General features: G+C 37.6%; 1 protein-coding gene across 1 annotated transcript in view; it reads right to left on the reverse strand.

Annotated features, from left to right (window-relative positions):
* Positions 1-13,288, reverse strand: part of LOC126471069 (RNA-binding protein with serine-rich domain 1-like) — a 109,571-nt gene extending 96,283 nt beyond the window's left edge. Inside the window, exon 1 of the mRNA XM_050099141.1 lies at positions 13,208-13,288. Within this exon, the coding sequence (XP_049955098.1) occupies positions 13,208-13,257 (50 nt within the window). The 5' untranslated portion in view covers positions 13,258-13,288. The remainder of the gene's footprint in view (positions 1-13,207) is intronic.
* Positions 13,289-16,176: the final 2,888 nt, after the last annotated feature.

Here is a 16,176-nt window from a genome sequence, read left to right on the forward strand (position 1 = left end):
CAATTATGAAATCACTAAATATGAAATTCACAACAAGCAAACATTCCTGGGCAATAATCTCATTCTCCCAGAAGGATATGGAAGCCATGAACACTTACAACTTCTTGATAGAAGCAGTGGAACTTGCACAAGCCACAGATTATATCTCTTTCTCACACAGTTTTCAAATGCTGATGGCCATATCACATAGCCTCCTCTTATCATAATGTATTTCAAATTCTTTCTTATTATGGCACTATTACTGCTCATTAATGGCATCCATTTATCAAGCACAGAATATGTTTGCTTGCATTTGCTATTCCACTACTTGTGAGCCAACAGGTTTGAACAATACTGCATACTAGTCATTGGCAGATATCACGAACAGAAATTCTGGCCAGACATTGCAAATACTGGAACAAAATACATTCTGAAATTAATAACGTAGTAAAAGCATGCCCAGAATGGACAAGGCAGGCAGGCAGGCAGGCAGGCAGTCTGTGCTGCCCAAGTTTATTTAGTCCTATGATTGACGAGCACCAAACCTTGGAAACATTTACACTGAGGCTTTACCAACATCTTTTTGAAGATCACTTAACTAACTGTAATTAACTTGCTCTTCAACTATTCTTTCATGGTGCAAATGGTGTTCATCATTGCAGAAGCAACAATTGATACTAAAATATTTTTTGTTTCTCTGGAATGTGCACCTCAACCATAGTAACCCACAATGGGTCACAGTTTGCACTGAAACTACCCTCAAAATTTTGGCCTGGAATTGACATTTATTTTGTCCAAAGAGCTGAGTTTCAACCACTGTCAAATAGTGGGGCAAAGATTTTTAAAAATTCAATGTTAAGAGTGGTTCAACCTTCCACCCCAACGTTCTTTCTCAGTGTTCATCAGGTGACACCCAACAGGTGAGAAGACACTAGAAGTAAGTATACCATGGATGGTGCACAGCACTCCATTGCACCTTATACATCCAACTCTGCAACCTCCATAAGATAAAGTCCACACCTGGCATACTAGTCTGGGATTGCAGTGTCCAGGAATACCAGGTGCAACTTCTGTCAGCACCAATGCCTATGGACTGAGACCACCAACACTGTTATTCACTGCTGCAGAAGCTGATTCTCCACACCCTCCAGCACAGCCAAGATCACATCAAGATGGGAGTCTCTGACAACACTAGTTCTAGAAGACAGACACCTGTATGAGCAGGCACTCCAAGTCATCCTCCCCTCTGCATAGAAACAGGCTCAAATTTGAGTTTTTTGCCCATATACAATATATGTAGGGGGTGAAAAAGATGGAACATTGCCTGGTCAGACAACTAAAGAGTGCTCACAGATATTACTGCAGAATGAGGGCTCTTGGGAACTTCTTAGCAACAATTCGAATGAAGAACTATCACAGTGGTTAATGTACTGCCACCCAAGCTGACACACACAGTTACTGAGACACTTGTGTACCAGCTGCTTTCAACGAACATTAGTGTCTGCTGCTATTACACTGCACTTTCCTGGATTGTTTCATGGGTTTCATTCACAGACTGCTCTAAGGACATGTCTGCAGCACTTGTGTGGTGTTCCCCCTTGTTCACTTCGTGTATTCCTGCTTATCGTTACAGGAATCATTTATACAAGGTTATTCGTAAGTACCTATGGGGTTCCAGAAGACAACTGCATGAAAACTACAAAACATACAGAAAAATTGCACATATCAGTGGATAAGGGATCTCTCCACCTTTTAAGTTGTCTACACAGTGTGGTGCAATTGCAGAGTGTACCATTAGGGGCCAGGTGTGTCAGAACATCTAGTTAAATCATCTGCTCCATATTGTCAAAACAAATTAGTTCACACCTGTACATACAGAACCCAAAAAACAAATTTTCAAAAGTGGGCTGCTTTTTTTCCGCCTTCCCAGACACCAGCAGCAGCAACTACAATGGATTGCATGTACATACTGACACTTCCCACATCACAAACAGTGGCCATACTGTGCACCTGTAACATGAGTTAAAAACTTGAAGAGATGCTGTATCTACTGCCATGTGTCTATTTTCTGTATGTGTTGTAGTTTTCATGCAGTCATCTTCTGAAACCCTGGAGGCACTTATGAATAACTCCCTACTTTGTATGGCAAAAGAAGAGCTGTGACAGCTGGCAGGGCCATTGACAGTTTTCAACTGCGTAGCACAAAAGGCTGCTGATGGTACCACAGCTGAAAGACTGAAGATAATGACTGCCTACAGAGCTATGGCAACAATGATGTGTTGTATGGTGTAACTATAGTACATCTCGTCATACTAAATGAATTACTGGTGACTTCAATAATTCACGCTGCTTTCCCTACCATTGAACCTCCTCCACAAGTTCTCAAAAAAGAGCACTGTCCAAATTAGTTTCTTTTCCTGCCATTTAAAACATAATTGAATATTAAATACGGGTATACAAATTTTCTGTAGTATTTTATTCGTGGAAATTTTTGAGCTTGGTATACATACTCAAGTAGTAGTTAAATGGCCACTTAGGGACTTTTATCAGAGTACTTATTTTGCTAAATAGAAACATGCTCAAACGTAAACAACAAGTAATTCATGCAGAAGAGCTCAATCTGTGACAAACATATCTGGAGCTTAATAATAAAAGGTGAATGAATTTACTGTGCTTGCTGTTAAGTTTAATTTTGTTGCTTGTAAGTCACAAACATTGTAACCAATTACCCTATTTGACAGTAGTGTATTACAACATGTAACAGCATTACATTGGTTATATATTAACCTGAAGGAATCTGTCATGCCAATAACCACTTCCTTCAACAAGTTGGCCTAACACTGAATCGCAGATGTTCTTGCAGCTGATCATTCTGGCTCTGCTGTCCTCTACCAAGCAGCAATCATATACTTTGTTTGTGTAGCATATCCAGTGCTGTAGAGAAATTTCCCAGATTGTCCATATTATATTTTTACCAACTATATCCATTACAGCACTTGAATCACTTCCACCTCCAATGAGCTAGACATTGGTGGATAGTCAAATTCTAATCTTCCATCCTTCTGAATCACCCTCGGCTGAGTGAAAGGAACATAGTGCATTACCAATGACAGACTTTCCAGAACATGATTTGGCACATACCCAGTGCATAAAAAAGAGCACAAGGTATTTTCCCAAAACACAGAACATCTTTTCACAGAACTTTCTTTCAAAAAACATTTTTTAAGTTCATATTCCATTCCAAGGATCCACACAATACCTGACACTGAAATGAATCAAACATACACCAATCACCCAATGTTTCAGACAAATAAAGATTATTTGACAAAAATAAAAATATGTTAGTATACACTTACAGCACGGGGTCTCTTCAAACAATAACTGAACTTTTTTCTTCACATGACAACAAAGTCTCGTAATGACATAGTATTGGCAACACTGTCTCAATCTCCTGAATAACTGAACTTTTTCTACACGTGACAACAAAGTCATGTAAAGACATAGTACTGGCAATACTGTATCAATCTCCTGAGTAGTCCTATTGCTCATATCTCACGTAGTTTGCGAGTGAAAGGTAGTACAACATTTATGGTGATTTTTGTAATGTATGATTTAGGACATTTTGCCACACATTCAAGATGGTGAATAAACTGAAGGTAACATCTTTGCAGTAGTGACTGGAATCTTAGTTGGTTCTTATTATGATGTTTTGACTAAAAAATTAAACAGGTAATGAATTGCAGAAGACTGAAGAGCAGAAAGAACATCAAGTGATGTTTCCAATGAACTTCTTCAGCAAACTAAGGATACGAAACATTCACGCAAAACATCGACACAAGACATGAGTGTTAGATTTGCAGTTACATAACAGTGGGTTAGCAAAGAATTTCCAAGTTTGAAACAATCATAATAATCACAATTCAATAGCAAAGTCAATTTTTCTTATGCACATTTCAAATTTTTTCGACAATTTCATACAATCAAAGATCATTAGCATGCAAGTGAGTTGAAAAGGTTACAAAGTGCAATCTGCAAAACGAGACCACCATTGTGGCAAGGCAACTCATTGATTCCTTATCACAACAATATGCCAGCTGGCTCAGCCTTTTATCAGTACTAGTCCCACAAGGATGCCACTTCAACACATTTAAAGATATTCACGAGAGCAAGTCAAGAACACTGAAGGACTTAACCAAAATAAGTTTATAGGACTCCAAGATGAAGTGGAAACATCACTGTGTTAAGTATGCAAAGTAGTAGTAGTAGTAGTAGTAGTAGTAGTAGTAGTAGTATTAAAAAATATCTTTGGTATTTTTATTGATCTCATCAACAATAACAGGTACAAATTCTTAGTCAAATTTAAACATCAATCACATTTTTTTCCAAATTACAGATCCTTAATTTATGCCATATCCTTCTGTTGCAACATACAGTCTGAATACTAGTAAGTAGTGTACTAATGCAGCTGTTGCAAACTGTGAAACCTTATATTGTAACTTTCTTGGTAGCTGTCATTAGTAACATAAGCTAGTGTATTGGTGCTTAAATTGGAGATAGCCGGTTAGAATCATGGTATTGGAAGAAATTTTTGTCACTGTGTGTGGCCAATGTATGCAAGAAAGTTGCAGAAAGGCAATTCCTCATTACTAAAAAATGTGCCACTGTCTTGGATTAACTCTGAAACCTCTCCACAGTATCTCATTCATTATGTAAGAGCACGTGACACTGGATGGTAATCAGACTGCCAGAAGGTGATGTTAAAATCGGTGAAATTCAAGAGTAATACAACACCACACCCTACATATTATAATCTACACAAACAAATTCTACTTAAAGACAACACCCAACATTTGAAAAGCAAAGCTGCCCAACAAATGCAAGTAATGACGTCGTTATTGATTCTGGTCACTTAACCTCTTACAGGATTTTCCAGCCAACAATGCCATGCAACACTTACCTACAATTATTTTGAAAAATTCTAAAACTCATTTTGGTGAAATGTAGACCATAAACAATACCAGATATGTGACTTAAGAAGTACATCTTTTATGTATCTTGCTTGTCAGTTGTAGTATGTACCATGTGATTATTGGCCTCACTTCTAAATTAATATTTTCAATTGATTTGTTAGTCATGAGCCTTATTTTTATTTGACAGCAAGAATAACATGTTGCTCATCTATATTTCTACAATGCACAGATCAAGATCAAAAATAGGAAGGATCTATCTCATTAAAATACGGCTGGGTGTATAGCTGTGTCATCTCACGACATAGTCTTTGCCCCGAGGAAAGCTGCTACAGTCCAACCAAAACATTGGTTACTACAGTGTTTCAGAATTTTATATGATGATGTGACAGTGCAACCAGAAGGGTTTTAATTAGATTGACACTAGCCTAGATATTTATGAAGGAAATCATACTTGTGTGTGCACTTGTCTTGGTTAACACTGCGAAGGGCTGTTCACAAAGATTGAATTGTAGTGCTGGATCCATTAAATGTACGATAATCTTCAAAGTCTTCACATGGATGGTTCTGAATGCAGTCATTATATTGTAAGAAACACTGCACCAAAATAGCTGCAGATCATGGTCACGCATGTGTCAACAGTAACACCTCAGATGTCATTACAACCAAATGCAACACATTTTGTTTCAATTTTGAATTATACTTGTCATGCAATGAAAACACAATGTGATTGCTGACAGAATGTGTATAGTGCTGTTTCCACATGACACTTGATTGACTTAGTGCCAAGAGTGAGCTCAGGGTAACTACTCGTACATCATTCTAGTTTCTTATGTTAGCCATTGTAATTGCTAAGATGATTAGCTAGTGCACATAAAAGCATTTGGCTAAGAACAGCAGGAAAACAAAACAAAATCCAGCCAAGTAAATACATATTCCATTGCAACTGTAGCTATACCCTCTCTCCTCCCCGTTGCACACATTTTCCAGAGGAGCTCCCTGCAGGAGCAGGTTGTGTAGGGCAGTAATTTCATTTTTTTCACAGAAATCGAGTGAAAATGATACAACATTCCCGCAGAATGATTCAATTTTCCAGGCCTGAAACTTGGCAATGAATCAAGTTCATTTATAAGAAACCATGACATCCTCGAGAATGGTCTACAGTTTGAAATATTTACTAAAGCTGTAGCGGAGCTCGGGTCGAATGATATTTCTTCATTTTCCTTGTCAGAAGCTTCAGATTCAGAGGTTGTGTTACTACTATTACTTCCTCTGTTTGTCCTTAAATGATTTGGCAAATCAGGTGAAATAAAATAAAAATATAACTATCACTATAAAAAAAAAGAAGATTCTTGCAAAGTATGAATGCAGTAAATCTTCTCCACTGTCTTGTAGCATCAATCCGCAATGTGTCCACCGCATTTTGGAAGACATGTCATCTCCTTCCACTTTCTGGCCAGAAGACGGATGAAGAACACATGAGTTACAAAATGTCATGGACAAAATGCAGATAGTGCAGCAAGAAATCTGACAAGATTTTATTGCACTGTGTACGATACTCTACACAGTTATTTAGCTAGGTGGTTGTAATGCTATGTATAGCAACTTGCTCATTACAGTCAATGATACAGTGTAATTCAATATCCTCATGCAGTAGCCAGATGACTATCATGATCTATAAATTTGAAACCTATTAATTAGCAACAATTTTGCATGATTAAATGGAAAAATTCTCAAATGTTTTGCACTATTCCATCAATGCCTGACCAATATCTCCCAGTGCTGTCGGGGACCAACTACGGTTCAGTACAGCAGCTACGAAATAGATTGAATTTTCACTCAGCAGTTGAGTGTCCACTGATTTGAAACTTCCTGTCAGAGTGAAACTATGTGCCAGACCGGGACTTGCATCTGAGACCTTTACCTTTCTGGATAAGTGCTCTACCAACTGATATCCAGGAATGACTCGTGACCCGTGATATCCTTTGGCCACTACCTCATATCCTACCTTCCAAACTTCACATAAGTTCTCCTTCACATCTTGGAGGAATAGTACTCCTGGAAGGAAGGATATTGTGGAAACAATTTAGCCACAGGAAGTTACAAATCAGTGCACATTCCACTGTGGACTGAAAATTTATACGTGAAACAGTCCCCCAGACTGTGGCTCCAGCATGTCTCTGCAATAGCCTTTCTTCCAGGAATACTAATCCTGCAAGGCATGTAAGAGAATTTCTGTGAAGTTTGCAAGGTAGGAGATGAGGTACTGGCCAAAGTAAAACTTTGAGGATGCACTGACAGTCATGCTTGGATAGCTCAGTCGGTACAGCACTTACCTGCGAAAGGCAAAGGTCCAAGGTTCAAGCCCCGGACCTGCACAGTTTTAATCTGCTAGGAAATCTCAACCACAGAACATTTACCATGTTTTCTGAATTTCTATTGATATAGTCAAGGAATTTCAGTGACACGCACACATTATTTTTTACCCTCACTAAATGGAACCTAATAAGGTTCTCTGCACTTCATTTTCATCTGAACCTATAAAAATACCTTGCACTCTGTCCTGATGGCAGGTAACTTCTTAAGCTGACCTGAGGTGTTTTGAATAGATACCTCAGCAGTGTGACAAATCCCATTCACAGTGCAAATAAACTTACCATCATCATTCTGCCTATCAATGTTACAATCGTAAGAAGTGTATCTGCTGGTTTAAACTCTCTCTCCTGCCAGAACAAATTCCAGTAATCTGAAGAGCAGACCAGAAGCCGTCTATTCAGGCAGTTTCGTGTGTCCTTGTATTAAAAAAAAAAGGGTTTAGAGTGTTTAGCCAGCATCGATTCTTTTCATATTTATGACATTTACCTGCAATTTAAGTTCAGTGTTATATTGAGAAACAGTTATAATACACTATTCCACTTACAATATGTGATCAAAAGTATCTGGACACCCCCAAAAACACACGTTTTCAAATTAGGTGCGTTGTGTTGCCACCTACTGCCAGGTACACCAAATCAGTAGACATTAGACATCGTGAGAGAGCACAATGGTATGTTCCGCAGAACTCACGGACTTCGAACATGGTCTGGTGATTCGGTGTCACTTGTGTCATACGTCTGCAGGTGAGATTTCCACACTCCTTATCATCTCTAGGTCCACTGCTTCCAATGTGATAGTGAAGTGGAAACGTGAAGGAACAAGTATAGCACAAAAGTGTACAGGCCGACCTCGTCTGTTGACTGACAGACCGCCGACAGTTGAAGTATAATGTGTAATAGGGAGACACCTATCCAGGTCATCACACAGGAATTCCAAACAGCATCAGGATCCACTGCAAGTACTATGACAGTTAGGCAGGACGTGAAAAAACTTGGATTTCATGGTTGAGCAGCTGTTCATAAGGCATAATCACACTGCCAAATGCCAAACGACGCCCTCTTGGTGTAAGGAGTGTAAACATTGGACGATTGAACATTGGAAAACCATTGCATGGAGTGACGAATCATGGTACACAACGTAGTGATCCAATGGCATGGTGTGGGTATGGCGAAAGCCTGGTGAATGTGTATAGTGCCAACAGTAAAATTCGGAGGTGGAGGTGTTCGGTGTGGCCAGGTTTTTATGGAGGGGGCTTACACCCTTTGTTGTTTTGTGTGGCACTATCACAGCACAGGCCTATATTGATGTTTTAAGCTACTTCTTGGTTCTTGAAGGGCAATTCGGGGATGGCAATTGCATCTGTCAACACGATCAAGCACCTGTTCATAATCCATGGCGTGTGGCAGAGTGGTTACATGACAATAACATTCCTGTAATGGACTGACCTGGACAAATTCCTGACCTGAATCCTATACAACACCTTTGGGATGTTTTGGAATGCCAACTTCACGCCAGGCCTCACCGGCCAACATTGATACCTCTCCTCAGTGCAGCACTCCGTGATGAATGGGCTGCCATCCCCCACAAAACATTCCAGCACCTGACTGAATGTATGCCTGTGAGAGTGGAAGCTGTCATCAAGGCTAAGGGTGGGCCAACACCATATTGAATCTCAGCATTACTGATGGAGGGCGCCACGAATTCTTAAGTCATTTTCAGCCAGGTGTCCAGATACTTTTGATCACATAGTGTAGCTATCATGACAGTTTTATGAGATACTACAAATTACTTACAAATGAGTACAAAATCATTTCAGCAGATGCAAATTCTGGCAAATGCTTAAAATAACAGGGATTCTGTCATCAAGGAGGCAGTAGAAATCAGAACGTGAGTTAACAATTTATATGGTACAGGGTATGCATTAAGAATGCATTAACGTGAGGACTTGATAGATATAATAAAGAAAGAATTTGAACTGTGATGCAGGAGACACCATAACATCGTTGGTGCCGGTACAATCTCTGATCACATGGGACACCCCTAAAGCTTTCATAGATAATTCCTGCCATCTCTGTGACAGCAGCGTTTCCTAACAAAGATAATGGAGACAACTGCTGGAAGCTTGAGATTTTATCCTAATTTGATGTGATAAATTAATTGAGTACTTTTTATTCAATAAATCCATTACAAAACACTCAATGATTAGAAAGAATCCATGACAGTCATTAGCATGGAAGAAGTACGATACAGGACAACTGTCAAAGGACTTAGTCTCTGACTTTATTTCACTTTCTTCCTTAATCTGAAGAGATGTTAAGGAGGGTTTAAAGCAACGGTGCATTTTCTCCTTTCACCTTTATCCTGAATTTGAAGGGATGTAAAGCAATAAATGACAGGTGCATTTTCCCCATATTGACCTTCTGAGGCAGTATGGTGAGCTCTGGGAAATGCATACTTACGTGTAGGATACCATTTTCCAAGACTGTCTCTAAAGCATAAATTTCCATGTAAAATTTGGTGCTGCTGTCAACTGTGTCTGACTATAGTAAAGGATATAACTTAGTCATAAACCATTTTAAGGAATAAAAAGTACTGCGACACTAGGGAGAAGTTTTCTTTATTCTGTACATGGTGTACAACCTGCAGCTAATTTTCTTAATTATCCTTTCTTCATAGTGCATCGTAATGTGTCCGATTCTTACATGCAAAGACTGCAATACGAAACTTCTGACACTCTACACACTCCAAAACGTTTAGCTGTAGGGCCTCACACTGAAACATTTTTTTTGTAATAAGATATGATGTATGCACTGATGAGGACATGTTCCCTCCATTGACAGGAACTTTTCATTCTCATTTGTTGTCGAGAAGTTTGATATCAATTTATATTCAGAACAGATATTTTATATGATTTTACTATTTTATATTCAACAACTAGAAAACATGTTGCATAGCTCCTTTAGTTTGTATGAGGAATCATCTCCTCATAGGGGACAGTCACTATCAAGACACGATATTTCCATCTAGTGTTCCTTTTACAAACAAATTATCAACCTTAACACTGATAAACATAATTATTTTGTCAATGATGAAATAATAACAATAATAATCTAGTTCACTTGGTACATGCAAAATGATGTTTTCTATATGTGAACAACCTCTAAGCAGAATCACCTTTGTCAGTGGCAATGGAGCACACGAAAAATGCTGCGAGTAAAACAGTGTAACGACATTACAGTGCAAACAGCATATTTCATATGTACTTTACTTCCTCTTTCACTGCTTCTTTATCTCCATATGCTCTCTAAAATTGTCAAATTAACTAACCTTGTATATTTTCCCCCTAATAATTTCTGATGGTATGTTTTGCCAGCACTTACACAAAGCACATACTGTGCAAAAATATGCAGTAGAGATAAAACCATATTTGTACCCTCCAGAGATCTTAGAGGAAAAAGTTTCTCTTAACTTTGATACTGGCTCACCCTAAGTTGTGTGTTTACTTTTTTCTGAAGCCTGTCATTTTAACAATAGATCACACCTGAAAACCAGAGTATACAGATGTGAAACAAATTTCCAATTCATTTCCATGCAATCTCACATTTTGTGAACAGCAGAGTTAATTAAAAGCAATGACTTCCAGCTAACTTCTGAAGAAAATGGTTGTCAACTGCTTATTTCACTGATTAAAAAATCTCTTATTCTTACATCCCACTTTTGATGCAATTAGTTCTGAAAGGCAGTAAGAATTGTCTGTACCATACACACTCCTACAGTGTAGGCCATACCAAAATTTGAGGGCTCTGTCACAAATAACGCTGTGCCTAATTTTGAAATGAAGCAGCTCGCAAAATTACATCATGTCTCCTTCAGCAACTGAATCACACAAAGTTATTCTACACCAGCCAATATGTAGTTTCCTTTGTCAACACACACTTTGCAGTACTTTACAAAGTTCATACCAGCTACCTCAATTGGTTGAGTATGGCCATATAGTAATGAAATCCGATCTAGAGTTATGATTTTTTAATGTTAAACTCCATTGAAGAACAGCTGTGTAAATTGCCTGAGTGTTGCCACTGAAGCACCATAACAAAGTATCTGAAACACTGGCTTTATCAAGCTTTGCATTTTCCACAATATAATAAATTATTGTGCACATGACCAACAAAGGAGCAGCAAACATACTAAAGCAAGTAAAACAGTGAACATAAACCACAAAAACATTACAAGTTTTCCTCTTGAGACTAATGCCACATTATTTACACCTGGGAGGTAGGTACAATACTACTGATATCTCATTACTGTGGCTACAGATTTTGATTTGGTTTTAGGAAGTCTAACAATATCCTACAATTATAGATTCAAAGAGCATAACAAATTTATTTGGCATCAGGAATAAGGTACCTTAGGGAATACAGAAACTAAAAGACAAAACATTAATTTAAAGAAAGTTAAAATTTGTCATCACTGAAACTTATGAACAGTATGTAAAATACGAAAGAAAGAAAGAAAAAAAAAACAGCATAAAAGTTTGTTTATTCCTACTTTCCGACAAACATTCTACAGTTCACTATCTCCAAAGTGAAAAGGTGATTCTGCCAATATATTTCAATAACAACATGCAAATGAAAACTAGAAATAATGTGCATCCATGTCATCAACTGATCAGTTGAATTCTGGTTCATGGCATCACACACAGCATATCATCATAACAATGACAACTGCATACAACTGTAACACATGAGAATTACAGACCTATGAGATGGTGAAAAAGCTATACACCAACAAAGATCTTATTTACGCACTTTATTTGCGAAACTTTGTACTCGTGTTGGTACATTCGTAACTAGACTTTAAAATGTTGAAAATCTGCTTTAGACAATATCATAGTTTATAATTATTTCCTTCTACATTCTCCACAAAGTATCGTTTAAGTATTTCACACAATCAAATCTCCAGGGTCTGGTGCTTAATGTGAGTCACTACTAATGCGAAGTTCTTAGGTTCTATTCCCAAAAGCTGCCTAAGATTACAGTGTGTTGAAAAAAATCTGAAACTGTGATTAGTATTTCCGTCACGACACAAAACGAGAGTTTGTTTAAGGCAGAAAATCAACGAAACTATCAAACAAACCGGTGAGGTGGCATCAAATACAAAGGGGCATAGTGTGTATCACTTCATTTACTGCTATTACAATTACTCGCGCACTTTCTTACGCTAACACAAACACGCATTACGGTAAATCACTATTTCTCCAGGAAACTGTGTACTTTCTTACATTTCACTTCATTACGTGTTTGGTTGATAACTGAACTATTCGTTGTTGCTTGCCGGGTTGTGGACACCACAAACAATTTCTCTGTGCCTATCTTCTTCCCTTATAAATATCAATTCGAGGATACAGCTAATGTCCACTCGAATTTAACTAAACAACGCCTGGAAACTATAAAAAAAAGAAATAATAGGGCATATTATCTGCCAATTAATGTTACTTTGTCGCTTGTGATATGCATCCAAACAAATCATTTCGCATGTTACTTGTTTACTTCCCTGACATACGATATGTAAACATCAGTTCTAGTAACAAGACAAAGAAAAATACGCTTTCAAATACACACAAATGAATACCAAAACTTCCTAATTCTTTTATCAAAACTATACGACGAGGAAACAGAGATTCCTACACCATCTACTGTGATTTAACGATCAGACAATAACATAAAAACACGCGCGTGCAAAAAAAACCAAAGCAGCTCTAACACCATAGAACATTCCGTACATACACCTAAATACAGAACCAATCCTACATCAACAAGTTATGTCTCTAAACCCATATTCAGACATGAATGACATCATGCATGTCACGATATATACACACTTACATTTTGTTTACGGTATTTGATTCTCCACTCATTGCTTCCCTCCACTTCATGCAACATCAAAGCACTTTTAACCATCCAAAGATCTTCAACATTTTGTAGGAACACCGTGTGATAGATCTCAATAAGTCGCATACTTTTCAAGATTTCCATCTTCTAACTATAATATGACATTCCATCGATGGAAACCTTTATATTTGAAAAGCATTCGATCGTTTTATTCTGATCTTTTTATTTAACAGTGGAGTCCAACCACGCTTTCACATAGCTTGTGACAATGAATAAGATCAACACCTATCTCTTTTCATTTTTCCGGTTATTTCCATGCCTTTTCTCCGATAATGAGATCTGCTGGTAATACTTCACTCGGAGTGGAATGGTTTTTGATGTAGGATTGGAGAGTATTACATTTGCAAATAATATAGGATGTGTCTGCAAACAACACCACTGACATGAATATGAAATGACGAGTGCAATAGCTTCATAAGTAAAATTAAAAATTACGATGGAAAGCGCATAATGTGCGAAAAAGTCAGTACTTATTGTGATAATACTTTTCTGGCGTGCTATATTATTAAAAAAGTTGACAAAAGAAGAAGCGCGAACACTGAAAAATACGAAGATAAACTTGTGTGTGCAGCATCAACGACCAACACGGAACATTTGCAAGAAAATGGGACGTCTTCCCACTGCGATTGTGAAAAACGCGCTGACAAAGGAATAATGTGTCGAAAATGTGAAACAGTTTACCACTATAAATGTGCAAACGTAAGTTCAAAACGAAAGACTTGGTACTGTTTGAATTGCTGCAAAGACGAAACGCACGAAAATGTAAACAGCAAAGACAATAAAGCCGATATTATAGCGTTTCTGTTAGATGAAATTCGTGGGTTAAAACTAAAGCCTGATGAACTTAAACAACAGTGCGTATCTCCATTGTACAGTGATGTGGTAACAGAAAATTTGACTAGTAAAAATACAGGCGACAGGACCAATAAACATCGAAAATCCATGAAAACTGTGAGAAGTTGTGTTGAGTGCACGGAATGTGGAAACATTTTTCATTTTCGATGTGGAAAAGTAGATTCCTCACTAAAGGGACAGGAGATAATCATAGAAAACTGGAACTGTGACGATTGTAGGTTGAAAACCATTCAGCCTAAAATATGTAACATACCCGATTATAATGGACCTGAAGATAGTGAAGTCCACAAAATCACATCTGAAGCCAAACACACGAAGCAGAAAAACATGGACTGTGGCACAAAAAGCGCAGATGTATTTAAATCATCGAAAAAGAAACACAACAAAAAATCTTGCAGCAACGCAGATTTGATGGTGCCTGTTTTGAAATTGAATAAAATAAACAATGTATCAAATCCAACAGCTAAAGAACAAGATGGAGCACAGAGTCAAGAAATACGAAGAGAAAAGGAATCTACTCTGATGGTTTTTGAAGAGGGATGGCTACAAAAACGAAGACCCTGACAACCCAAAAAAAACATTAAAATTGAAGGCATAGTGAAACCTGGAGCAAGATTCAACCAGATCCTCACCAACACTGGAGATTGCAAAACTTTGTCAAGGAGTGACTTTGCAGTTCGTATAGGTGGTTCCAATTATGTATAGCATAATGAAACAGCTGCAGCAACAACAGCTCAGAAGACTACACTAGGCAGGTTAACAAACACAAATGTTATATTATTTAAAATACCTCATCGTTACGATTTAATTCAAGCATCATGTGTAAACAGAGAAATAACCTAAGCTAACAAATATTTTGAAACAATTTGCAAACAGTTTAAGAATGTAATGCTTTTAGATATTAAGGAATGTATCAGTTGTAGCCATGAACCCCCTGGCAATTGTAACTGCTCGAGAACTTGTCATACATGGTCAAGGCCTAAGTGGAATAGGAAAGACACTGCTGGCCCAAAAAATACTTAGCATGGTAAATAACAAATTATCTTGTATCAGCAATTTGGAACATATCTCTCAAAACTCAGAACCAGTTCAGGGAAACGTATATGGCTGACCAAGCCTGAAATGTGTCAGACTTGGTCAAAACCTGAAGGGGACACTAAAGTGAGCTGTGCACCAAATCTAGGTGGCTTGACTTTACTGTATCAGAATGTACAAGGACTAGGCAACAAAATTTGTGAGCTGGAAGTAATTTTAAACAATAACCTTAAGGAGGTTTCTGTGCTGTGTATCAGTGAGCACTGGCTTCGGGACACTCAGATCTGTGCAGCAAATATTCCAGACTTTGATTTAGTAAGTAGCTTTTGCAGGGCAACTTATAAATGTGGAGGTGTATGCATCTATGTTAGAAGTAATGTTAAATCTAAGGAGGTAAATCTTAGCAAGGTAAAGTGCACAGAAAAAGATTTTGAATGTTGTATTTGCGAACTTACAGACTGTCAAACTATCATTGCTTGCATCTATAGTTCCCCATTAGGTGACTTTACCCAATTCTTATATTATATAGATGATCTTTTAAATGAATTGAGAGGTAGGTCAAAATGCACAATAGTTCTTGGTGACTTTAACATTAATTTTAACAAAAATAATAAGAACAAGGTACAATTATTAAATCTGTTTAACACATACAACATGCAACCTACAGTGCAGGAAATTACCAGATATGGGGATGGGTCTGAAACAACACTTGATCAGATATTTACCAACAAACAATACTGTGAGTACAGTGTTGATGTAACAGATACAGGCTTTTCTGACCATATGGCTTTAAAAATAATTATAAGGAATGAGAACAATAAGAAATACACAGTCACTGAAAAGTATGTACAAAGAAGATTTATTAATGCAAACAACATAAGGGTATTTAATAGTATGCTAAAAAGGGTGCAATGGGGCATAGAACAAACTGATGATGCAGGCAAAAAGTATGACAGTTTTCTCACTGATTATAAATATTGCTATGATGTAGCATTCCCATTAAAAAGACTTAA

The sequence above is a fragment of the Schistocerca serialis genome, chromosome 3 (assembly GCF_023864345.2).
Source record: "Schistocerca serialis cubense isolate TAMUIC-IGC-003099 chromosome 3, iqSchSeri2.2, whole genome shotgun sequence".
NCBI lineage: Eukaryota > Metazoa > Arthropoda > Insecta > Orthoptera > Acrididae > Schistocerca > Schistocerca serialis.